Raw genomic sequence first — 26,824 nt, forward strand, 5'->3', positions numbered from 1 at the left:
TCACCACCTCCTGTAACAACACATTTTTTGTGTCATTTTTTAACACATCCTTTCTAAGAGTGTAGGTGTGCAGTCTTGGTGGCTCGTATAGTGCAACATACAATGACCCCACTCATCCCCCAAAAAAGCTATTGAAGAGACAACAGTAAAACAAAACAGTACCACTCAGGAAACTAACTGTTAGTAAACTGTAAAGAAAGTTTTTTGTTTTAAGTGAAAAAGAAGTAACAACATGGAAAACAAAGCTAATGGCATTTCAGTACAATTAGGAAAGGGTGAAAATAGGATAACTGTTCATGGAACCTGGCTTAGATGTTTAAAGGTTGCCTTTTTTCGTCTGTACATAGTGCTGTCTGTTTCAGACTTGCTGTTAAATCTCAAACAGCTGAATCAAAATAAATATTTGTCATTTCTCACATCTACAGTGTGCTTGTTTTGATTTGCAGGAAATGCCTTCAAACTATGAAGGCCTGTATCCATGTCATTAGTGCCATTCACTCCAGTGAGGAATTTGACCCGGAGGTATGCTCATCAGGGCAAGTGTTGACTGGTGTTGCTCGACTTTTCCTCAGTTATCGGGAAAACTAAAGAACATTGTTTCAAGGAGACATGCTGTGGGGAACTGCCATAAACATGAATGTTTGTCACCTCATGTCTTCATCCATCCATTTTTTGTTGGTATGGGTAATATCTGCTGCTACTTTATTTCCCAAGGGCTTGCCAGAGCAGATGTGTCTTTACATTTGATTTGTCACAGATTTTATGCCGGGGGCCTTTCCTTATGAAATCCATTTATCTAGGCTTGTGACACCCTGAGTCTTGGTTTTTATCTCCTCATAGAATAATGTATTCTTGTATACGTAGGATGTATTAACCCCTGCATCTTTGTAATTAGCTTAAACGAATGGGCAAATCACAGTCTTTGGGAGTGTGATGCATAGTTACATCTGTGGGGAGGTGCACATCACATTAGAGCATTACAGGAGTTTTTATAAGGGATTGAAGTTACAACATACCTACAGCACAGATTTAAGCTCACAGCTTACAGCTTAAACTTTAAAGCTTAAAGTTAAATTATATTTTTAAAGGGGTGATTCTTCGGTTTTATTCAGAAGCGCTTCCAAAGAAAACCTAAAGTGCCTTTGTGATATTTTGGTTTGCTGTGAAGTAGTGTGTCGCTTTATAAGAAATCCCTGTGCTGTAACTCTCCAGTTACAATATTTCTGAGGTCATCAGTATTGTGTGAAGCATCGCTCAACAAAGATTTGCCCTGCACCTAGCAGTCAGTATATCAAAGGGACCCTTTCTCTCCTCTAACTTATGCCACTGTAATGATTAATTTTCCTCACTGAGGACTGGCTCCAGTGCTATTAAGGCTCTCTTTGGATTTGGGATGACGGAAGCGGTTGAGTCAGAGGAAAAACAGCACAGGAAGTTTTCGTGTCTCTCTTCAAGCCTTCAGTGCTTAGTGATTAGTTGCTGTGGATAACCACTTTAAGTAAAGCAAGAGAAAGATCGCATCCTGCGGCTTACATCTGATAAGTGACATTATGAAGTATTTAGCCTGAAAGCAAACAAACAGTATGAATGTTATCCCTTGGAGCAGTGTGGTGTAAAGGCAGGCATAATTATATGTACGGTTTCCAAGTGTTGAGATTATAATGACTTTATTATAGTGTACAGGCTTTTTAAAAAATAGCTTCTAACACTCCAGTCTGCCTGGTTGTCCCTTTTTAACATAATAACTCCTAAATATACTGCCAGGGGAGGCTAACAAACCCCCAACCTCCATTCAGTATTGCATGTCTTTCCTGCTTTTCCCGATATTGTAGGATTTCAAGACAAGAGCTGATATCAACTGTGTTCCCTGAGCCGTATTACACACAGGCCAAAAACATGTCTGTTAGATGCATTCAGTCCACTTAAATCCCTCTGTGACCTCCACTGGGCTGTAATCCCACTTAACAAGCCCATCTTCACACAAACCCAGGTTTTACGTAAGCTTGGTTTATCCCCTGTAAAGGACAGCTCTTGAAATAATATCCCAACATTGGATCTCTTACTCCATGATAGACAGTCTTCATGAAGTTAGTGGTCCCTTGCTGTACTAGCAGGAGGTATTTCCATTATGAATGCTGCATCTGTGAGCATTTGACAATCTGCAGTACAGCTACGGGTCAGCGTGGTCATAGGTGTGCTCATCACTCATGGCTTTTCTGATGAGGGAATGATTGAGATGTTTAGGAACATCTCAATCGTTTCTTATGTTTCCTGTATTCACTCCAACTTTCCATTTCTCATTTCCTACTTTCTGGCCCAGTGATTCCCCAGGCCTTGTTTTCTGCCAGAGGAGGTGGAAGTCTTTAATCTTCTGCCTGTTTGATATGCCCCCTCTACCAGAGCAAAGGCCAGTAATTGTAGCAGTGCAGTAATTGAGCTATCTGTTGGTCTGTCTCAGCCTATTAGGGTAATGTGATCCCACCGCAGGACAGCACGGCAGCTGGCTCCACTTCCCCTGATTACAGCAGCTGGAAGTGGGCCAGACTAGGAGGCAGAGGCGAAAAGGGTCTGATGTAGACCGAGGAGGTGATGTCTTAAAATGTCTGTGTGATTATCGCGTCATTAATCATTTCCCATTAACTAATAGCTCTGCTGGGAAAAAGAAATAGTGCTTCAGAAAAGTCTACAGAATGGGTGGGAATTTGACACATTTGACATGTTGTCTTCTTATTATAATTGTTCTGGCGTCTCACAGCAAACATGCGCCCTTGCACACATCCAGGAAAAAATCATCATTTTCAGTGCTCTTGTTTTTCACCAGCTAGATGGCCCACTTCTGTGAATATCTGTATTGCTTTGCAGGTAACAGACAGCGGGTCAGCTTTACACTTTATGCATTTCCCTTCTTCCTCTGTGCCCTGGCATTTGCTACAGGGTGCTGTGTGTAAAATGTAAACAGTAGAAGTGTGCTCGTCTGGGTTTGAAGGACCTGGGCCTCACTGATCTGCTTACACGAAAGTTTGCGCCTCTGGCCTCAGGCGAGGAAACATTTGGTGTTTGTGTCATGTTTCAGTGACCCCCTGTGTGCCCCAACATGCCAGGAGAAAGCCACGCAGACAGCTGTTTCACTTCTTCAGCTATCATGCCGGAAGATCAGTGTGTGGAAAATCCCAGTAAAAAGGTGATAACCAAGACTTTCCGGCAGCAGCCTTTCTGTCAGTACATCTGAACGAACCTAGCTTTTTGTACACTACCAACAACTACTGGTTAAAATACACAACTTCAGGGATGATTATTACATGTTTACTGTCTGGTACAAAATCAGTTTTGATCCCTTTATAACAGCCTTTTGGATTTGTGCTGACACAGGCTTGTGTAGGCGGTAGCTGTCTGCTAGGCCCCACTAAACCGGGCCTCTGTTTGCACTGCAAGTGCATTTTAATCTAACAACATGATAAATGCTCTAATTTTGGTGAGTGAAATTCTCTCTTTTTTAATAATAGGCTTTTTAATAGGCTTTATAGACTTTTTAATAGGCTTTTAGGCTAACACCAATACCGGGTGTCTGTGTCTGTGCATTACAGTTTATGGATGCAAAATCAAAAAACAACAGCTAAAATCCTAAAGTTCAGGCTTCAAAATGCAGTCCCTGGAAAATCACATGGTGATGCCAATGTTAGTGCTTCTATCTTTTATGTACAGTTTATGATTATTGCTTATGTATTTAATGTGTAAGTTTTTAATTTACCGCTTGGTTTAAAGGCATTGCTTTGCAAACAACCACATTGTATCGGTTAATTTAACTGACAGTTGTTTTTTTTAAAATAACACCAAATCACAATAGCAGTCGCCTCAAGTTGTGCTGTATTATAAAGTAAAGACGATACAGTAAGATGAAGATAAAGCCTAAAATGTAAGTCGTCTGTTAATTGATGGCCACTTGTTTTCAAGGCCTTTGAGTAAGTTACTTTGTTTTCTTTGCCTTCAGACTCATCATGTTTGTGACAGCAGTGAACTGACTCACAGCTGGGCACCAGCCAGGCTTGATAATTGCTATAACTCCAGAGATTTACACAAATAAAGTAAGCGTGCAGTCCATCGGCTTAATTCTGGAGTAGTGCCATTGTCTGCTGCTGGCAAATGCACCAGAGCTGTTACAGTAATGGCCTGTCATATAGTTTGCATAAGCTCTTTATATACTTCATGGATGTCTGAGTCAAAAAAATCACGAAGGTGTGTCTGCACTTTAGAATAATGAATTTGAGCTCTGGAGTGTACCCTTTTTGTCTCCATCCTCTTAACAATTTACAAGTCCCAACCAAAGAAAATCTTGTTCCACATGCTGGTGCTCATGTTCACGCCGTTGTATCATCCCTGTGGAATGGGAATATTTGAGGTTTTTCACTCCAGAAAACAAGGAACATGTTCAAAGTTTTTTTCTGCTTATGTAAAATGTTTCTGGTTTTGAATTGCCCCATCTGTTGAAACTTTCAGCTAATCTTTTTTCACTGCTCAGAGCTTTCAACACTCGGTTACGGTTGCTGATGTGTGTAGAAATCACGTTGAATGATTGCGTTTTTGTAGCTTCATGGAGCAATGCATGGGAACCATATGTGTGCCTCATAAACACAAAACAATTTCCAATAAGATGGCAGATGACTGATCATCCCACCGCACAGCTTTTCTCTGATTTTAAACTGCATTGTGGTGAAGCTTCAAGTGCTTATATTTCTGGATCAGCATCAGTGAAGATAAAGTTGTTAACTCATTGTTGCCCAAGACATCTACTGTCAGCACTCCTTAAACTTAGTAAGTCAAATAGTTGTAGTAGCTATTGATGTAAAGACAGAATTATTGGTGTATTTTATTTTTTTGTCTTTATGTCTCTCGAGAGGCTTTTATATTATTTTCTATGACAATGGTGGCTCATCATGAAGGCATTCATTTATTACAGACTTTCACTTTCCCTCATTAGAAGGCAGCCGAAGAGATTTATGAAGAGGACCAGAACGTAGCATGCTAGCAATAAGACAAGAAACTTTACAACGGCTGGGGAATTTAAAGAAAACCACGTACAGTGTATATGATTTTTGTTGTTGTTTGGTATATTCTTATGTTGTTTGTGTTTACTTCCTAAGGTTTAACCTTTGCTTACATGAGAATCATGTGATGCTGTTGATATTAAATTCATTTGCTTTTGAAGTTGGGGATTGGTCTGACTCTTGAGCATATTTTTTTTCCTTTTTAAGTCCAATATATACAAAATTAGCTCTCTAATAGTGACATTTGTGTGAACTATTTGCCTGGCTGATTATTGCGAGGCTAAAAAAAAATAGACTAGCTGACTAGTCTTAAAGTAAGAAAATAGTCAAAACTGACCACAGACTAGTGGATGAGGTTAACCACTGCCTGTGCAAATATTGTGTATGTATTTAGGAGCCATTTGAAATGATTAATCACATGTTTTAATAACCAAACAATGTTAGATTAGTTTTACTGAGTGTTGCTAACATTGCCAGCGCTAGTACCAAATTCCTCCTTTCGTTGACGGTTAACACAGACTGTACAATGCTGCTGTGATGTCACTCAGATTCTGAACTCTGCAAAATTTGTGTTTTGCTTGCTGGTTTTTTTTTTCTTTCCAAAGTGAACATATTTCAGTGTTACTTTGTAATGCAACATTATAACACGCTAATAAATTCAGCAATCAAATTACAAATTCAATTATTTCATTATTTCCATTACAAAGATTCTTTAGTTGGATGGTGGGAGGAGAGAAATAAAAAAAGATCGTCAAGTGTGCCTCTTATTCCTACATGTGCACTACAGTCAGCTGATCTCAGTTGGTGTGTAGGTAGAAGGAAAACAGCGGAGGGGTCTACAACTTCTGAAGAGCAGAGATATAAATTATTTGTATCTTTATTGCACAAAACACAAAAACTGCACACAAAACAAACGTGCTTTACTTCACACACAACATCGACTCTTTGCAAGCATCAGCACCAGAGATGGGCAGTAACACGTTACAGTAACGTGTTCCTTGTAATCAGATTACTTTTTTCAAGTAAGGATTAAAGTAAGGTAAAGTAAGGGATTACTATTGCAAAAAAGGTAATTCGATTACTGTTACTTTCCCGTAAGTACGCTGCGTTACTGCGTTACTAAAACCATGTTTTGTTTTGTTTTTTTTGCGAGATTGTCTCATGACAATGACGTAAGCGTGTGCGACGTTCTTGGCAACAGCTGTATGCAGATCAACAATGGATAATATATCGAGTGCGGCAGAGAGTGTGAGCGTGCAGCGTTTAAAGCGTGGAAGTACTGACCTTACTTTGAGTTTGATTCCGTAAAAAGTGACAAAAACATTAGCGTCCGCTGCTCACTGCGTGGGAAGAAAACTTCTTTTTACAGCGAAAAAAAAACCCTAAACGTCCGAGCAAGCACCGAGTGCGCTACCACGCAATGTGAAATTCACAGAGAAACTTGCGGATTCTTCAACTGACCGCTGCGGCACACCTGCAGCAGGGCAAACCTCCGCCTGCTATACAGGTGAAAATAGAGCAACAGGACCGCTGAGTCTTTGATTTTATTTATTTGTGTTTCACTTGCATTTATTTGAAAGAGTGAGTGTAAACACACACACACAAAAAAATTATGTGCTGGAATGTGCAGAAAATAGGTTTAAATGTTGAACAAATTTCTTCCAGTCAGAGAATGTTGCATATAATTTTTGCTTGATGCATAAAGTTAAAAGATTAAAAGTAATAAAACAAGTTTTAAAAAGAGACTTTTCCATTTGATTACGTTTTATATGATGGATTATGCAGAAAAAGTAGTATTGGGCTGAAAGATCTATTACCTATTCAGGTTGTAAATCATGTTTTTAAAAAGTAACTAAGTAATTACTTTTGAAAATAAGTAATCAGTAAGGTAACGGGATTACTTTTTTGGGGAAGTAATCATTAATTAGTTACTGATTACTTTTTTCAAGTAACTTGACCAACACTGATCAGCACAGAATGTAAAGCTAGTGAAGAACCCAGAGCAGCGTGTATGTCGTCCCAAGCATAGCAGCCAGAGCCTGAGCATCAGCAGGTAACAAAATCAATGTTAGGAGAATTGTAGCCTTCATATCATCGCCTTGACACTTTAGTTTTTCTGTCAGCAGTGTGTTAATAATTACACACTACAAGAAAGAGCTTGTGTGCTAGGATAGAGTTAGGATAGAGATTTGTGCCAGTGTGTGGGACTGTAGCTTCAGGTTTATCTTGCTAACTGGTAATTATGTCACAGTGGATTTCATGAGGTGTTAAGGAGCAGGGCAAAAGGCATGCTACAAGTAACATAATGAACTAGTTTTTAAAAAGTAACAGTGCCACATTTGGACCAGAGGAGTACGTTTTCAGCTAAAGTTAACACACAGACACCTGCTAATTAGTGCTAAGTAACAGACTAATAACGTACTAGAATTTCACCCACAGGTGACTGACTAGTAAAACAGCCACACCCATAACTTTAAGCTTTAACCAGATTATGAAAGATGAGTCGTGAAAAATTAACCTCTCACACAGTTGTTACGAAGAGGGAAACTATTCATAGAGACAAAACATTGTGTGTGTTCAGGCTGTGTGTGCTTTTGGCGTTAGCCTCAAGTGGACATCAGGAGTACTGCAGTTTTTTTAATGATAGACTGGTTTGCTTCGTTTCTCACTTCCATCAATTGCTAATTGGTTAACATCTGTGCCAAATGTAGTTGTGGACTTTTCTGTCTAAGTAGTTTTATTATGCTCAAAGGGGGTCATTTGATTGTTGGGGTTTTCTCTCTATTATTGATGGGTCTTTACTTTACAAAATAAAGCACCTTGGCGTGACTGTTGTGATTTGGTGCTATACCAGCAAAAATAGTTTAAGTTGGTTGCATGCCAATGAGGTTGTAATACAGTCAGATGTCTAGTAGACCTATAAAGTTTGTCTCTTTAAATATAAATGGCATACTAAATCCAATTAAAAGATCAAAAATGTTATCGCAATTAAAAAGGAATAAGGTTCAGATAGCATATATACAGGAATCTCATCTCACTGATAGTGAACATACAAAATTAAACAGAATGGGATACTCCAAGATATATTTTTCCTCACATAGCTCTGGGAGACGTACAGGGGTAGCAATTTTGATTTCCAATAAAGTAATTTTGATTTTATTTCTGAGCATAAAGATAAGGAGGGAAGATACATTATGGTTAAGGGTAAAATAGATGGAGTCTTAGTGAGTCTGCTAAGTGTATATATGCCTCCAGGTAGTGACTGGGCATTTTATAAACAGGTGCTTGAGCTATTTACAACTCAAAGTTAAGGAATTCCAATATGCAGGGGCGATTTTAACATAAGCCTGCATCCTAAAATGGATAGTTCCAATGGGAGGACAAAGACCTTTACTTACTAATAAGTAAAAGGTATTAACCTTTTTACTAATACTAAAAGTATAAGTAAAAGTATTAGTAAAAAGGTTAATAATTACATGAAAGAGCTAGGGCTGTGCGATATGACCAAAATCTCATATCCTGATATAAAACATCTATCGTCCGATAACGATATAAATCACAAAAACTTAACATTTTCTGTAAATTCTGTGAATCTCGGGCAGCTGAGGTGTTTCCAGCTGGGCATCGTGTATCTGGAGTCGAGTGTTTTACCGATGCATGAAACTACACATTTTTAGACATAAGTTGTAACGGCTGCCGTTTTCTTTGTGAGTATTTATTACACGACGTGCTGCAGGGAAAAGCCTGTTCTAACGTTTGAGTCTAAGGTTTATTTTTTAGCACCTGGCGGCTCCTTTTTTGCTTCTCATCGGTAAAAACTGCATCCTCTTTCACGTGATTCGTGATTCAAGTCTCAACAGGATCTTGAGCTTTATTGTGAAAGGTTTATGTGGAAAATAAACAAGCGGACACGCGATGGTGTTACCGTTGTTGTTGCTAAAGGCAATGCATAAAAACAGGCACTTGTCCATGTGGTTATATTAAATATAAGAGAGAGAGAGAACTTTAGGAAATTAATATAGCCAATACAGTGACCATCAAAATGATGAAAAAATATTGCCGTAAACAGTTTATTTTGCAACACCACGAAACAAACGGTAGCGCAAAATGAAACGATAGACGTTTTTATATCATCATCCGATATATATCGTTATATCGAAAAGCCCTACTTGGGATAGTGGATATATGGAGGGAACATAACCTTACTGTACGGGACTGTACCCACTATTCCTCCGTGCACAATGTTTACTCCTGAATTGACCTTTTCCTGAAGTTTAAAAGCGATAGATGCAGATTAGTTGAATATGACTTTGGTACTTGTACCATTTCAGATCATGAGCCTGTGTACTTGACACTTAACATAGCTATTGAAACAAAATCTACTATTTGGAGGATAAATGCAAACATTCTGAATAAGTTAAAGACACATTGAAATTAGAAATTCAATCTTACTTAGAATACAACGATAATGGTGAGGTTTCACCAGTAATATTATGGGATGCCTTAATAAAAGCAGTAGTTCGTGGTAAGATCATAGCCATCTCCTCTGTGTTAAAGAAGCGCAGAAAGCAAAAGCTACATGAGCTAGAAAGTAAACTTAGAAAACTAGTGAAAGAAAACTCAGTTTCACTATGTAATTCAGCCAGGATAAAAAATAAAAGAAGTACAGAAGTAGATAGATGCAATAAACACAGAAGAGGTTCAAAAGAACCTTCTATTTACAAAACAACGGTATTATGACACAGGAGGCATTAAAACATTAAAACTTCTGTCGTACAGGTTAAGAAAGAACAATTCACAAAATTAAACATCCAGTAAGAAATAGGATAGAAACTAACCCTGAAAAAAATCAAAGAATGCTTTACTTTACATTACTATCAAAAACTGTATTCCCAACCCAAAGAATGTAGCAGTAAGGAAGCCATTGAAATATTTTTAGCAAAATTGGAGCTGTGCCAAGTTACAAACGACCAAAATATGAGATTCATATCATACATAACTAAAGAAGAAGTTGAACAGGCCATTAAAAGACTAAAAAATGGTAAGGTCCCTGGGTCAGATGGATTTAATTGACAATGGTACAAAATTATGAAAGAACAACTAGTCTCAACATTGGTAAAAACATTCAACTGGGTGTTGGAAAAAAAAACTAGACCACCTTCATGGAATGAGGCTATAATTTCTATAATTCCTAAAGAGAATAAAGACAAATTAGAATGTGGGAATTACATAATACCAGTAAGTGTACTTAATATTGGTTAAAAACTTTTTACCATCCATAAAGACCAAACTGGTTTTATTAGACAAAGACAAACTCAGGACAATATTAGGAAAACTTTATTGATTATGAAATATGTAAAAGAAAAAGTAATCTGGAAACACTTATGATAAGTTTGGATGCATAAAAAGCCAGATTTGGCTTCCATTCCGGTATAATTGACACAGTCGCTGCACTATACACTAGACCAACTGCTTGGATTAAAATCAGTGGAGACTTGACAAAATCTATCAGACTAGAACGAGGAACCCGTCACGGATGTGGGACCTCTGCACTTCTGTTTTCTCTATTTGTTGAACCTTTAAGTCAATACATAAGACAAAGCGTAGAAATAAAATAAAATCTTGGGTGGTTTTATGTACGATTCTCTCCTAAAATGTTGGGATGGAGTTATTCAAACAAGTGGGCTGGAGAAAGCAGCTAGGAAACTGAGATGGATTGCTTATGACTCTGATTTTCTGTCCAATATTCACGATAATAGGTTTAGGATGTGGGTCTCAAAAGGTTTAACTACAAATTACTCTTTGGCCCATGAGGGGACATTTTTGAGTTTCAAGACATTAAAACAAAAATATAGATTGGGTCAAGATAATTTTTATAGGTATCTACAAGTCAGGCATTACTTTGATCAAAACATTAAAATTATAATGGAAAACAGTGAATTGGGTTTTGTGGAATCTTTTTCCACACTATTAAAATCCCATTATCTGAGTCGCATGATATCCAAACTATATAAGTCAATCCAGCATGCCAAAGTGATCAACTCAGAATACAGTAAGAGAAGCTGGGAGACGGAAGGCAGTGTACTTATTCATAGTGAAAACTGGGCAAAAATGTGTCAACTGCAGTGGACCACAACAATCTCCAATACATGGTGAGAGTTTGGATGGAGAAAGCTAATGAGATACTTTATTACACCAATTCAAAAAAGGCACCAGGGAAGCGGTGATTCATGTTGGAGGCTTTGTGGAACCTCTGGGGCCAATCATTATCATATCTTCTGGGAATGTAATGTACTAAGGTCATTTTGGTCCTATATTTGTAATCATATAAATAACGTTTTTGGAGTTAAAATCCCCTGTTCATTTCAGTGTATATATTTGGGGGATGTAAATATGCAAAATTGGGAGAAGTCTGGTATAAGATTGTTGGCAATTGTTTTGATTGCTAGCAAAAAGGCAATTACAAGGAAATGGTTAAAGGTCGAACCACCATCACAGGAGGACTGGATCAATATAATCAATGAAATCTACAACATGGAAAAACTGTCATCCAAGTTCTATGAACAGTGGTCAAAATGGACTGAATATGTTAAACCAACAAGATCTGACTTTTTGTAAGGTTTTGGAAGTATGATTGATACATGGGTTTCCGGGGGCCCTGTTGTCCCAGTGGCGCTGGTGCAGCTGACCCATATTAACTTACCGGTAACTATATACGTAAAAGCATATATATTAAATAATAATAGATAAATTGCTAATAATAATAGTAACAAGAATAATAATAAAAATTACTATAACAATAAATAATTAGGCTAGCAAAGTGGCAAACAAGGATCTTTGATCTTTGGAGGAGTCGGGCACCCCAACGTTGCCGAAAAACTGTAACCCTTGATTTACTCTTATATATAATATATATCTAAATCAAATTCAAATTTTATTTGTCACGTACACAGTCATACACAGTACGATATGTAGTGAAATATCTTATGCTTTTTCCTTCCTCTTCAGTACTCTCCCCATGTATGTTTTTTTTTCTTTCCTTTTCTTTTTTGTTTTGTTTTGTTTGTTTGTTTGTATTTGTTGCACTGTTCTTGAAAATTTAAAAATAAAAAAAAAATAAAAAACTGGTTATATGCCAGTTTAGTCCAACACATTGACTGGTCTTTTCTAGATCAGAATACAACAGGATGGCTGTCATGTGTTTTACTGTTGGGATGCATAAGAAGACAAAGTTATCTGGTGTTATATAGTAACAAAATATTTAAAATTACAGCATGGGAATCCCAATTCAGCTTTAAGATATGCACAAAACATGTTAGGCGAAAATAAATTCCAACTTCAGGTTCTTTGGTTACTCTTGTCTTCACTCTGCGCTGTTGTTGTTTTCATAGCTAAAGGTGAGACATGGGGAAAGGCTCATAACCAGCCCCTTTGTAGAATTTTTGAAAAGCAGAGGTATTTATACCTGCTCTGAATGGCCACACTTGATGGCAGTTGAGAAGCCTGGCTTCACAGAGGGGGTGTTGTTTGACCACCCAACAGACTCTTCAATTGTCCTTTTTTGGCTCCAGGGCACACCTGCTTCTTTTCACCTGCCAGTACTGAGCTTCAGTCGGAGGACATAAAGCAAAAGAAGTATTTCTGGTCTTTCTGAGGTGTTTGTCATCTGTGTGTTAACCCCTCAAGACACTAGCAATGTTCTTGCCTGGTGCATGCATGGAGCTGGGTGTAAAATCTTAAAAGGGAAACTGGAAAAGAAAGGTATCGGAGAATTTTGATGAGTAATAACTTAAAAGCACAAGCAGCAAAGATGAATATCTTAATTTAGGACCGAGCTGAACTCCACACAACTTTAAGATGAATAATTGGATGAGCCCTAATTGGTCAAACTGAATGACAACATCTTGGGCGAGTCACTGAATTTTAATTTTAATTCAAAACATCGGCCCAGTAACTGGCCACTGAAATATTGAATCATATAGAAAATCTTAGTCTGTGGCTACATAGGGTAAATAGCAGTTTCCCAAAGACTGGACTAACCCTAAGAGTCCTTAGTGTTCACACATTTGAAGGCGTCAAACATCTGTTTTACTTTTGCAGGAAACAGAACAGACATGATTGGCAGCAGTTCTCTCCCTCCCTCCCTCCTCTTCACCCCCGCCCTGTCGTAATGGCTTAATCCTTTCATTACGGCGCTGGGGGAAGGTTTTCCTTAAGGGCACTTTGTTGGCACACAAAACGTTTTTTTCTTGAATGCTCACACACAACTGGGGCTTAATAAAGACCATCAGCACATTAGATCAGCAACTGTGTGGGAAAATTTTTCTAATTCCTGGGGCTATAAATTATTGCTTATTTAGATACTGTAGCTTCAGCAGTTTCTCATAGGTCAATCTGTGACAGAAGACTTTGTGGTTTGTGTGACTGATGTTAATATTATTATTGTGCTTCGGTGCAAATTTTAAATTGTTTCAAGATTATGTAATTTTGAATCAAAACAAACCCTGGTAAATGCCTGGTTTTCCTAATAATTAACCACAAACTGCTGATCTCCTGTGACATGTTTAAGATACACGTGATTACATTATTATGGAAGAATGACATTGTAACATCATCGATGCCACAATCTTGACTGCGCCATCTGGGTTATAGTATTGTTATTTTTAAAGGTAGATGGAATACACTGCTCAAAAGAAAAGGACACACCAGTTCTCAAAAGGAAAAAGATCATGTGCGATATCTATATTGATATAGACTGGGTAATGTGTAAGGAATGAAAGGATTCCACATTGTTTGATAGAAATGAAAATTCTCAACCTGGAAAGGGCTGAATTCAAAGACACCCAAAAATCAAAGTGGAGAAATGAGGCAGCAGGCTGGTCCATTTTGCGGAAGTTTCACTGCAGCAACTCAAAGTGTTGCTCATGCCTTTGTGCAGTCCCCACATGCTTGTATACATGCCTGAAGTTGGGGCATGCCCATAATGAGACAATGAATGGTGTCCTGCGGTTTCTCCTCCCAGATCAGGATCACTGCATCGCTGAGTTCTTGAACATTCTGAGGTGCAACCTGATAACATCAGATGGACTGAAACATAATGAGTGTTGGATTTAGGTCAGCATACATTCATCTCATCCTGCACTGACTTTTGTTACTTACTGTTTTCCAGTCTAAGCAACCCTGCATGACTTGCAGATTTATGCCTAGAGTAGCTGTTGGACACTTAAAAGGTCAAACAGGTGGTCTTATATCACTCCACTACTACTGTTCATTTGCTCACTCCCTGTCTTTTTAAAGTTTTCGTTATTACAAAGCATTTCATTGAAACTCACTGTTTGGTCCTTAGGCTGAGTCCTTAGGTGGGTGTTCAGCCTAAGGATTCATTCAACTCAAAGCAGTCTGGCCATTGTCCTCTGACCTCTGTAGAATTACTGACCCTTTTTTTCCTTGGTGCAAGTCCCTACTACTAGATTTACTAACCCTACGCAAGTTTGCGTAAATTCCCTGAACCTAACACCTCCTAGCACCCCGCTGAGATTTTCTGCTGCTTTCTCTCCTGCTTTTGTTGTGCAAACACACCCTTCCCCAACTGCCAACCAGGAGAGATCCAGAAGGTCTTTCCTTCCAATCGTTGTCAGACTCAAAGTACCTGCAGCCTACAATACACCTTGGTAGATTCTATGTGCAATATTACTCATATGCAATATTAGTTAATGTCAATCTTTGTCACCACATTGCATTCCTGTCCATAAAGATATATACACAATGTTGTGCATATACACAATATGCACGTGTCCATAATTATGTCTCCAGATTGTTTGTATAGTCCACTTTTTATACTGTACTCTTGGTACAGTTTTTATTTTTGCTGCTTTTGTCTTGCACTGTCCACTTTTCTGCAATGACAATGCAGATTTTCCACTTGTGGGACTAATAAATGCAGATTTGCTCTGTGTGTGTGTGTGTGTGTGTGTGTGTGTGTGTGCGCGCGCGTGTAACATTTGTGTACTCAGATCCAAGGCAGGCCAAACCTCTGTGTTACAACCTTCAGAAATTCCTGCCGTATCGATACAAAATACACACTTTCACAATATATGGGTACACACGTATGTTTTATTTCAAAGTGTTTCAAACTTTACAGCGTTTGCAGATCCAGTGTCCATCATCCCTGCATTTGGCACAGGTGAATTTCTGACATGTTGCACAGGTAAACCTGCTGCGATTTCTGTTGCAGCGCTCTTGCACCTGGCACTGCGTTGTCTTTACAGTCCCTGGCACAGCAGCAGCCACAGCAGCTTCAGCAGCCTGCCTCTGTGCTAATATTACCTTGTGCTGCATGAATCGGCAACGAAGTTCCTTGGCTATAAGACTCAGAAACATGCCTTGTACAAAATGTAGGCATTCACTGCCGCCAGGTCCAGCATATTGTAGAAAACCGCTACTGGCCACCTGCGTGTTGCTGCTCTTACGGAGTACATCTGCGCCATTTGGTCCAACACGTCTACACCACACTGTAAAAGCAGAGAGAGAGCGTCATGAGTATATGGTTTTTTTCTATAGGCCTGTATAGCACCCATCAGAAAACATTGTAGCACTGGTGTAAAATTATACACACATTCACATACCTTCATGTGGTTATAGTCTGTCCGTGTTGGGTTTCCTCTTTCTGCCATCACCGATCGTCACGTCTTGGTGCATGGAACTGAGAACACACACAGTCTTGTTTTTTTTTAGGTGCATAAATTGTCAAGGAGACACTGCCACTTCTAAGCATTGAAATGGAGAGTGCCTCTCGCTGTGCAGTGTCTTTTGCAAATTGAGTAACTTCACGCCGGACTTTATTCACCGTGCCCAGCAATGTTGTTTTGCGTTGCAACAGCCTGTGACATTGACAGTGAAATAAATTGTCCGTTGTGACATTTCTCCCATCATCCAAAAACGACTCCATCAGTTTCATGACCACGTTCTCTGCCAGCCTCTCTCCCTTCTGACGACTAGGGTCCTTTCCCAAGTAAGGACATGCAAAGACATGCAGCTTGTGGGGATAGGTTAATTGGATAATCCAAATTGCCACTAGGTGTGAATGTGAGTGTGAATGGTTGTCTGTCCCTGTGTGTTGGCCCTGCGACAGACTGGCGACCTGTCCAGGGTGTACCCCGCCTTTCGCCCTATGACAGCTGGGATAGGCTCCAACGCCCCCCCGTGACCCTGAAAAGGATAAGCGGAAGCGAATGGATGGATGGATGGATATGTACTATGGCAATGACAAACCTTAGCAGACCTCTGTGGGTCCAGCTTGCGCAGTGAAGCACGAGCGACTACTGCACTGGGCATTCCAATGTCCCCCTCTACCCACACAGTGCTGTCTTTTGCCGTGTTGCAAAAGAACTGAACTGAGGGACAGAATTTATTTATTTAATTAATTTTTGCTATTTTTACATGAACAGGCAGAGGAGAGAACATGCAAAGCTGGAGAGATCACACATGTCACTCATGTCATTGTATTAGCAACGTTTCATTCTGTTTTCACACAATTTTTTTATAAATTAAACAGACTTGTATTTCCATATATTGTAAATGCGTCTTTCATATTTGCAGGTCAGTCAATGTGTGGGATATTTTGTACAGATACGGCAGGCATTTTTGAGGGTTGTAACACAGATTTTTCTCCTGCCTTGGATCTGAGCTAGTCAACAAATGAGTCAACAAATGCAAATGTGCCAGGCCTCAAAGATAATGGGTGGTTTTCATAACAAAAGCAGGAGGAGAATCGAGCTGACGACCTGCGAAAACCTCAGCAGGGGTGAATAACACCTTGGGACTTGCACCAGAAAATAAAAAAGTCAGTAATTCTCGGAGGTTTTAGGTTCAGGGGATTTGCGCAGGTTTAGTAAATCTAGTGTTAACAAAGCATTTTCACTCGGAGAACTGCCACTCACTGGATAATTTTTCCTTTTTAGACCATTATTTGTAAACCTCAGAAATGGTGGGAAAATCACAGGAGATCAGCAGTTTCTGAAGTACTCAGACCAGCCCATCTGGCACCAGCAACCAGGCCACATTCAAAGTCACTTACATCACCTTTTTTCCCCATTCTGATGCTCACTTTGAACTTTCAGCAGGTCGTCTTGACTTTGTTTTCCAAGTAACTTCCAAGGAACTGGCTCATTAGAAACAAAGGGGTCAATGAGTGTATCTGTTCACTTGGTTATTTAAGTAAAATGCTTGCACCAGCTGCTTTTATGCGCTTTACCTCTTGTTACTTTAATTTCTGATTCTTTTATCATCTGCCTGTTTTAGTTCTTTCTGCCTTCTTTACTTCTAAGTGATTTTATGTTGAAATTGCTGATGTGACACTGGGTCTGTCAGAAATGTATTTCCTCCGAGCAGAAGAGTGTGATCATGCTGCACTCGTCGAGCGGTGATTTGTGCAGCTCTGCTGCCAGCAGGACAGAGCCTGTGGGTCTACGATGGGGCTGACAGACACAGATTTATCAATTAAAAAATAAACTATTTTTTAAAAAATCCGTTTATTCTGCTGGAATAATTATGTATCTTCAAAAAAAAAGTCTAAATCACCCTTGCTGTTGTGTGCTCATGTAAATCATTCAGACAGTGATCTTTAGTTAGGTTTTTATCTCTCACATCATGCTCAAATACTCCTACTCTGTTAGCATAATTAATCTTAGGCCTGCACCTTATGTAATGACATTGGCATTTTGGTTTAGAGGGATCTCAGTGAGCTCCCAGGTGAGTGTGTGACCACCATACAACAATGCCAGTCTTCTTAAGAACGGTGACTCAGTTTCTCCAAATGTGATGAAAAGCTGCGTTCATAATCCTCTGAAAGGAGTTCTTCAAGTACAGAGTAATGAACGAGCCCACCTGTGGGCAAGTCGTGACGAATGGCACTTTACCTGCTCACATGTGGTAATGTCTATCTAATGACAGAAAATAAGCCAATGGGGGAGGGGTAAAACACTGTTTAGTACTGTAAGGCAGCAGAAAGAGAAAGAGAGAAAAAAAACAAAAAAACAGGTTAAAATATGTAACAGCCCTCTGCAGCGTTAAAAGGCAACAGCACCGCAAGTGGTTTCCGCTTTTTAGTAATGCCAACAGTGAGTGCTGTGTTCACAGCATGCTAAGGTTTCTCTTAAGTTCTAGCAGACTGAATGATTTGGTGCGCCTACAACACACATGGTCGCCGCCTGGATGCATTAATCTTGAAACGCTTATATTACATGACCAAAAGTATGTGGACACTTGAGCCTTCATCTCACGGATGTTGGATGGGGTTGAGCTCAATGCCCTGTGCAGGCCAAATTCTTCCACATTACGCTGAAAAGAGGATTTTGTTATGGGCCTGGTTTTGTATAGATGGGCTTATTAAGGAAGGTAAAAAATGTTTTTGTTTACAGGTACAGGTGCACGTTAGTGTGATGAAAACAATAGGAAGTTACTGCAGCACACCTTGTTGATTAGGCATAGATAGATAAAGTACAGTACTGTGCAAAAACCCTCATTTCTTAATGTTTTGCTTCCACGTAGCCAGACTTTCTTGTATATTTTTTAAAGTTGAACTGAGCAGTAGTAATTAGTTGAAAAATGTCAAAGACAATATAATTTAACAGGCAAAAAATGTTGGGTTTTTTTTTTTTTTTTTTGCACCAACAAGGTGATTCCCAAAGATCTGTAGCTTCATCAGAAATGGTCACTGTGGATGGATGGCTTCTTGACAGCCATCCATCTACTCAAGAAAAGGGAGAAGAGGCTGCGGTATGCCAAATTATGCAAGATCTGGACTGAAAATCATGTGGCAAAAGGTTTGATAGAGTGATGAGTTGTGGTTTGGGGCTGCATTTCCACCAGTAGTTTTGGAGATCCAAATCAAAATGTATGAAATTATGAATTCAAAGAAATGCACCCAGTATTCCATGTTGGATCAAAATCTATCTGGAAAGTGTCTGATTGTCAACAACTTCAGTTTTCAGCATCTATCTCACCACGTGAGACTGTCAGTCATTGATTGGTCTCCCTAGAGCACGGACATCAACATTACTGTAGCAGTGTAGGATTATATTGACAGAGAACAGAACACAAGGCAGCCAACGTCCAAAGAAGAGCTTTGAATGACCTTTAAGAAGCCTGGAGAACTATTTGTGAAGACTACTACTCGGTACTAAGAGAATAGGCTGTGTTAAAGTGGTCATACTAAATATTGACTCTTTAGAATTATAAAGACTCTGTTTTTGCCTAATATACCAAACTTCCATATACAGTTGCAGAGGTTTGAAGAAATTGTTACACCTTTTTCCCATTTCAGTAGCAAAATATAAGGAATCAATTCAAGACTTGTAATTGTTAAAATACTTGAAATATAGTTGATTGGCTTTAAAAAGTAAATTCAGTAAGTCACGTGTTATATTCTGCAGGAATGCACAGCCGAGTTTCCTTTAGGGTGGGCTATAACATGTGTTAGCTTCCAACAGTTACGGCTGCCTCTGCAAGCTGTTTTACAACCCACCTCCCCTCAAGTGCTCTAGTTCCAACATTTCATGTTATTCAAGCTATTTCTGACTTATTCAGTGCCATCGCTGTTCTCACTGATGCCTGCTCTGTTGTGAGGCGATTCTTTTGCTGCTTTTGGGGAGGCGTGAGAACAGAGCCACATCAACAAAACTAAATTACTGCAGTTTTGTTTTGACTGATGTGGTACAGGCAGAATTTCTGGTTAAATACAGCAGTACACCTTGAAACTTGGGCCTTCTTATCAGTAACAACAGAAATCAAAATGAAGCGGGTATGAAACAGTTGCCTCCCTGCCAATGAGGTGCATTATTAAAACACCTAGAGAATCATTACTTTAGGTTATGATCGTTTTCTTTATTTTCTCCCAACAGATGAAGTGAACATCCTGCAGGAGCTTTCTTTTCATATCACAAACAGCAGTAATGCCTCCATGACTGTGGGTGAGAGCAAGTGTCTGGTCCTGCAGGTGGGACAGTACTCCACCTTGGCCCTCCCTCTGAGACAGATCTTCATCGATGGGTAAAATGTCTTCTTCGTCTCTCACTTTTTCCTGCTCTGTCTTGCTCTTGTTGAAGGTAAAGTTAGGGAAAAAAAATTCATAATGGTCTTTTTTTCCAGTCCTCCTGTGAGTTTTCTGTTTATTTTTATTGTGTGACATTATAATTAGCAACATGTTTCTATCCACTGGTGTTTATAGTACAGTTTGTGCCCACACATGCAACTTATTAAAGAGGACTTAGCTGTATTATTTATCCTTTGAGTACCAATTATATGGCTAAGTGATGTGTTTGTGTTTAGGTTTGAAGATAAGTTCAGTTTGCTGGTACAGTTGCGAAGTCCTCAGAGGGAAGAACGAAGTGTCTTCACTATGCTCAGCGCCGACAATCATGTCATGCTGCAGCTGCGGATCAGTGCTCATGCCATCATCTTCATAGGAACGCAGCAGAGACACTATGAGTGAGTCCACTTCTTGATTTTTTTTTTTTTTCTCCACCCAGATTATTTGGAAAGTGAGTAGGGCTGTACAATATCGGCAATATAAAATCAAATAATTTTCATTAGTGGTTTCTAAATGGCACCATCTGGAATAAATGCACCCATTCATAATGGGCATAGAAATTCAAAATAAAAGAAGAAAAAAAACAACCCAAAAGTGTCTTTTAATTCTTATGGAATGAGTGTCAACAATCATTTGTTGAATTTTATTACTACAAAATTGGTTTCTGCAGTGCAATCACTGAAGAAGAAGCCTTTCTGTGCTTGCAGCGGAGGGTCTGCCATTATGGCTCACGTCCTCAGAATTACATCTGAGGTGCTTTGGCACTGCGAGGAGAATAGTGCACAGACCACTACTGAAAGGTGCAGGTTCATTGGAGACCTGTAATCAATAGCCTTTCTCTGGCCTCCTCTCTAATCAAGGACTGATAGGGCTGCAGTGACTCACCTGCCCTGGATTGCAGTTTGTCGGTGGGAAAGGGGCAGACTGGCAAATAGGAAGGGAACTGAGATTGCTGGCACTAAAAGATACCAGCACAACAAGCCACTTTTCTCTCTATCTGATCAAGTCCAGCCCTGTCTCTGATTAGATAAATAAATTGGCTCACCTTTTCAGTCCATTCTTTTTGGCAGCCAAATCTCCCTTTTCTGTTTTTTCTCTCTTCCACGTGCATTGCTCTGTACACACATGCCATGCGTTTCACTCACTAAATAAACTGTTATATAAGTAAAGTTCATGTCAATCCAAAAACTCTGTAGTTGGCGTGATACAGTCATACAGTCTCCTGTTTTGGATGAGTCATGGCGAAAGAACCATGCAGGTTTTCCTTTAGTATCACACACCAAGAGAAAAAAATCAAACTGTAGTCTGATATGTTCAAGCTAATTTGCTGTACTTGACATTGCACGTCCTGTGACGTGACTGTTTTGCACATCGCATCTTCGATGGTGCAATGATTTATTGTGCAGCCCTAAAACTGAGTATAAATTATTTTTGTGTCAAGTCCTGTGAAACCTCTTTGGCAGATAAAAGGAATTATTCAGAAGTGATTAAGTAAAATTGCTAAAAGTCCGCCAGCAAGATACCGTCAAGTGAGTGCATGGTTTCTGTACCCATCACTGACAAACTCCAGATGTTGAGGTATTAGAGAACAGCTCATGCCCGTTCCTGCTTCGTAGCAGAATTGTATGCAAATTTGTTGGTTAGACAAAGGAGAACTCTGTGGAGGTATATTTGTTTGCAGCCTGTGTTTCTATTTGAAGATAACTGCTTTTGGCTGTCTCTTTGGAGAAATGATTTATTAGGTAACTCTTGGCAGGTTTCTCCTCTAAAAGAACCACAAAGCTTGAAGCAATACATCAGTGTAAGACAGCATACAGAAATGGGCCAAAAGATAGACATACACAGATACTGTAGTTATCTTGTACTGTTTGCACATGAATGATTTTATTTCAGCTTTTTTAACAGAAAGCTGCATGTCTATCAGGTTTCTACTATTAGAGTTTGGCTAGATCCAGAGATCAAATTGACCTGTTTGATTCTGTGAATGTTTGAGGTCTTTGGTTAAATCACAGAGTGGACATACAAGTGGTTGGATCTGACTTTCATGAAGTACTAGCTGGAACTAGACTAAGTATACAAGGAGCTGACCTTAAAGAGGAGATCAGCCAAATTTAATTTGGGTATTGTAATTGATTTTTTATGTGCTGTCACAGGACTTACACACATGCCCACACTGAAAGACATGATTAAACCTTCTCAGAGAACAAGAGCTCATTCTGTTTGTTTGTTTGGCTGAGCCTTATGAAAGAATGCAGAATGTGTGGAGTCCTTGAGATTTATTTATTTATTTATTTTGAGTCCTTGAGATTTAGACGGCACCCAGATGTCAACACAAAGTTATCTTACTATGATTACAGTGCCCAAAGCATTTTTTGAACTCAACTGCTTTGTCACATTCGTACAAGAACTTTAAGACACAAAGCCAATGATCTGCATGTCTCTGTCTGTCAGGTTCCCGGTTAGTGGTTTGTCTGATGGAAAGTGGCACCATGTGGCCATCAGTGTGGCTGCCAAGCGGCTCGCACTCTATGTGGACTGCTCTCTGCTGGAGAGTGTGGACTGGGTTTACTACGGCATGGGGATCAGCACCGACGGTCTGCTCATGGTTGGAGGAATTATTGAGAGCTTTGAAACTCCGTTTGAAGTAAGTGGCTCTGCAACCTTTTGACTGATGAAAAAAAGAAGGGGCTCCAGCCCTGACACCTCTGTTTATTGTACATAGACCCTGACAATATCCGGTATGATTGGTCCTGTTTAGATTTAAAGCATTTTATTTATTTGTTTTATTATTTGTTTCTTGTTGCACTTCATATGAATAACAACTTTGCTATGCAACGAACAGATTAAAGCAACTATTTCCAAATAGATGGCCATGTGTGATGTAGGTTGATTTTCTTTTACTTTGAAAAGTCATGCATTCCTGTTCATCCTTCTACAAGTAAACAGCAAAGAAAGGAGCACACATTCCACCCATGTATCTTTTCATCACAGACCCAAAGATGCTTGGAAACAGAGAAACTTTCTATAGACATGCTTGTATATTGACTAAAGCATGTACTGTTCATGTTTTGTTTTTGCATTTATTTTATTGTGTTTCATGCATCCAAAACAGACTAAAATGGATGGATTCAGCATGTGGATGTATGCAATTGATCCAGAAACATGTGGACTTGTTCTGGTGATTAATCAGTGGTATTAGTCATTGACGGGAAGCTCGCTTGATAGATATCCAAACCAAATCTTCAGGAGATCTGTTCATCGTCACACTGTTGTTTTTATGGTGTTAGCTTCTATGATTGTTTTCACTTTAGCTTTTGTTTTGCTAAAACGTTCTTCAGCCTTTTCTGCTTTCTTTGTTTTCTGCATCTTCCTCTGTGCTCTCTGATTTTGACCTCTTTCAACCAGTTAACCATTTCGAAGGTTATTTTTTTCAAGTGGGCTTCTGTGTTTTTAATGTTTTTCGTGGGGGTTTTTTTGTTTTTTTTTTTAATTGTCTTGATTTAGTTAACCTGTGTCTTATTATCCTTCTGCCTGGTGTTCATTTAGGATGTGTGCCTCTGTTCAGTCTTTGATCTTTGGTTTGCTGATGTCTCTTTTTTTTTAAAATTGTTTTCTTGATACCTTTTTTGCGTTTTGTTTCTTTTCCCCACTAATCTGTGCTTCCTTATTTTCATTCACCTGCTGGGCTTCTCCTAAGAATTGTGTTATCAAATGTGACATTGATGGTTCTTTAAACTTTTATGTGAGCATCTCAAGAGCATTTTGATGGCCCGTAATGCATTGTGGATATTAGTTGCTATAACAAGCTTTGTGGATATAGCTTGAGGATTAGAGCAGGCAGTGACTGCATCACAGTGGGGGTGAGGACGAGCGTTATAGAGGTAGCATCTGGATTTGTTTTTAGCAACAATTAAAATGGATTTTCCATCCATCTATCCCACGACGACAGATCCCTGAGGTGCTGACAGTCTTATCTCTGGACAATCTTTTGTGTTCGACACAGTGAAACCATATATTAATGAACTCTGCACTTATATGCAACTATTACTGCCATCCAGTGCAGCATGAGTAGAGCTTCTCAGAATAATTTTGTTTGTTCTGGATTAGGTTCTCATAAAAAAATGATTTTAAAGGGAGGCAAAATGTGTGGCATGTTGAAACAGGAATTTCTGGGTGCTTTGCTTTGCTTTGTGCTGTAAATAAACAAAATGATCTGTTATTTGCTAAGTGCAAAAGTGTGTGCTCTTAAAATGGATTTGATTACTTGTACATGATTGCTTTAGTTATGCACACGCTGCATACTTTAGGCTGCATTGTAAAGATCCAGGAGTGACAGCTGCATTTGGTTTTTGAAGAAAAGTCTGTTGTATATTTCAATCACCAATTACATTAATAGAAATATTTGTCCTTCATGAAAATGTACTGCAGATGCATCTGTTTAACAGACATATGTTGTTTGATCCCCTGTCTATTTCAAGGTCATCATGGGATTTTTCTAACGGAGGTACTTGAGATTTGGTTCTTCTTCAGAGGACATGAAACATCTCTAAAACTATCTCTTTATATACAGTAACACAGGTCTGTGTTAAATAAAACATAACATTTCTCAGATGGATTTTCCTTAAAGTCCTTACAGACTGTGTGTCTCTTACTTTTCTTCTGTAAGCAGCTGAGATCAAATAGCTTGTTAAAATGCATTTTACTTTTTCCAAAATGGACCTGGACTTCATTGCTTTCATTTGGATAAACAACGAGAAATTTGCATAAGAAATGTAATTTCTACATGTATTGTAAACATTCATGTATGGTTTCACTTACTTTAGGTTCAGTAAGTCTCAAAGTCATGGGCATCTATCTCCTAAACAACGGAACTTATGCCATGCTGCACTCACACAAACACAGAGGCATGCTCTCACCTACCATCACACTCTTATTAACATAGCCTGAGGACAGAGGTTTGCTCATGATTTGTTTTTCTTGCTTGGCCTGACGGAGATTCACTGGAAAAGGACCCTGGGAACTGCAGTGAAATGCATGACCTGCAGTAAAGTGTGTGTGTGTGTGTGTGTGTGTGTGTGTGTGTGTGTGTGTGTGTGTGTGTGTGTGTGTGTGTGTGTGTTTTCACCTGACGGCTTTTGTCTGTTCATTTGGGTTTCATTATCTTCACATTCTGTATTGGGGTCCTTAACATTACTTGTTACTTTTTGTTAAAAAAAAACTCTAACTCTTGTTAAAATGCTGTGATACTTCCACTCCTGAGACTATAAAATGCAGCAGAGATGTAGAACTTCTCACTTTCATCGGACTAAAATTTATCACAAAGCAGGTTGTTGCTACATGTTCAGGTGTAGTTATTGAAGTGCTGCTGAATATTTCTGCAATACAAGATTGTATAATTAAAACTGCAGATGTAAAGTTTCTTTTGACAACATTTTAAAGGAATACATAAATATGGTGGAGTATGTTCTAATGTCTGGCCGTTTGGCAGTAGAAGCTTCTGTATGCTTTGCTGGATAGCATCAGGGGTGACTGTTGATTTTTAGTGTGCCTCAGGCTCTCTGCAGATGTCTTACCTCACCAGTATCACTAATGCTCAGTAGATGGGTGTTGGTGATCTTCTGGGCAGTTTCAGTGCCTTCTGGTATTTAGTCATGGACATCCCATTCCAGTTTGTAATGCTTCCAGTTAGGATCCTTAATAATGTTCCTCTGTAGAAGTGAGCTAGAACTTGGCATGGTAATTTTAGGCTTCTCAGATTTCCTTAAAAGCTTTCTTCATCACATGTAACATAGATGAGGAAAAGTTTTTTGAAAATGAATATTAAAATATTTTGATTTTGTTGTTTCAAATATTGCAACTTAATATCACCACATTTCGGTTATAGGTAAATTAAGTTAAACTTCTAGTATGTCAGGCTATCCAAACTGATATTTCACAGGGATAACAAGCAGGACATGAAGAGACATTTACTTTTTTGACGTTGTGTTTTCAGACTGCATGTTTGGTTGCGCTTTACTTTCTCTGTGCAGGGTCATCTTCGACAGCTGGCCTTCCTGATGGGAGATCCAGATGCTGCCCAGCAGCACTGTAGCCACCACCCACCCCTCTGCAGTGTCACTGCTCCTAAGCCTCCCCGCTTACCACGCACCAACAACCCGCTGCAGGTGAGGAACGCTGATTTAAAGAAACGGCAAAAGAAATTAAATCAGGAACATTTTCTTTTGACTTGTATACACAGCAGCCCTCAAACATGTCACTGAGGTATTTAAGGTGAAGCCATCCATGTCTTTTGAAGCCCACAACACAAACGCTCAGGCTCCTGCAGTTAATTCACTGACAGCACGCACTGCTATATAATTTAATATAAGCAATATGAAAGATCACCAGAGGATTTAAAATAAAAACTGCACTGACTCCTGTGGTTTTGATCCAGTCTGGTGAATTTAACAACTCGTGAGTGTTTGGTTGTTCATCAGTGCAGGCTTGAACAGTCTTTGATTGTGGTTTTTTTATTTAGAAATTGTTGCCTCTGTTTCCACACAGAATATACTGTTGTCCTCAAATGACCTGGAGAACCTGCTGGGGGATGCAAAGGACAAGTCTTTTTTGAGCTTTGACCGAACTGTAAGTAGGATATTGGGTGTCTTAATTGTTAATTGTTAACCAGAAATTCACTTTTAATTCGCATGTTAGA

At 39.1% G+C, this 26,824-nt stretch overlaps 1 protein-coding gene across 1 annotated transcript in view; it reads left to right on the top strand.

Moving 5' to 3' along the window:
* The window catches only part of LOC146665753 (uncharacterized), a 118,477-nt gene that overhangs the window by 17,207 nt on the left and 74,446 nt on the right, over positions 1-26,824 (top strand). Inside the window, exons 2-6 of the mRNA XM_085413495.1 lie at positions 19,943-20,090; positions 20,370-20,528; positions 22,582-22,774; positions 26,160-26,294; positions 26,674-26,754. Coding sequence (XP_085269621.1) covers positions 19,943-20,090; positions 20,370-20,528; positions 22,582-22,774; positions 26,160-26,294; positions 26,674-26,754 — 716 coding nt within the window. The remainder of the gene's footprint in view (positions 1-19,942; positions 20,091-20,369; positions 20,529-22,581; positions 22,775-26,159; positions 26,295-26,673; positions 26,755-26,824) is intronic.

This window comes from Rhamphochromis longiceps, linkage group LG7 (assembly GCF_057381845.1).
Source record: "Rhamphochromis longiceps isolate RC_006_pf linkage group LG7, R_longiceps_female_GT1.1, whole genome shotgun sequence".
In the NCBI taxonomy this organism is placed as follows: Eukaryota; Metazoa; Chordata; class Actinopteri; order Cichliformes; family Cichlidae; genus Rhamphochromis; species Rhamphochromis longiceps.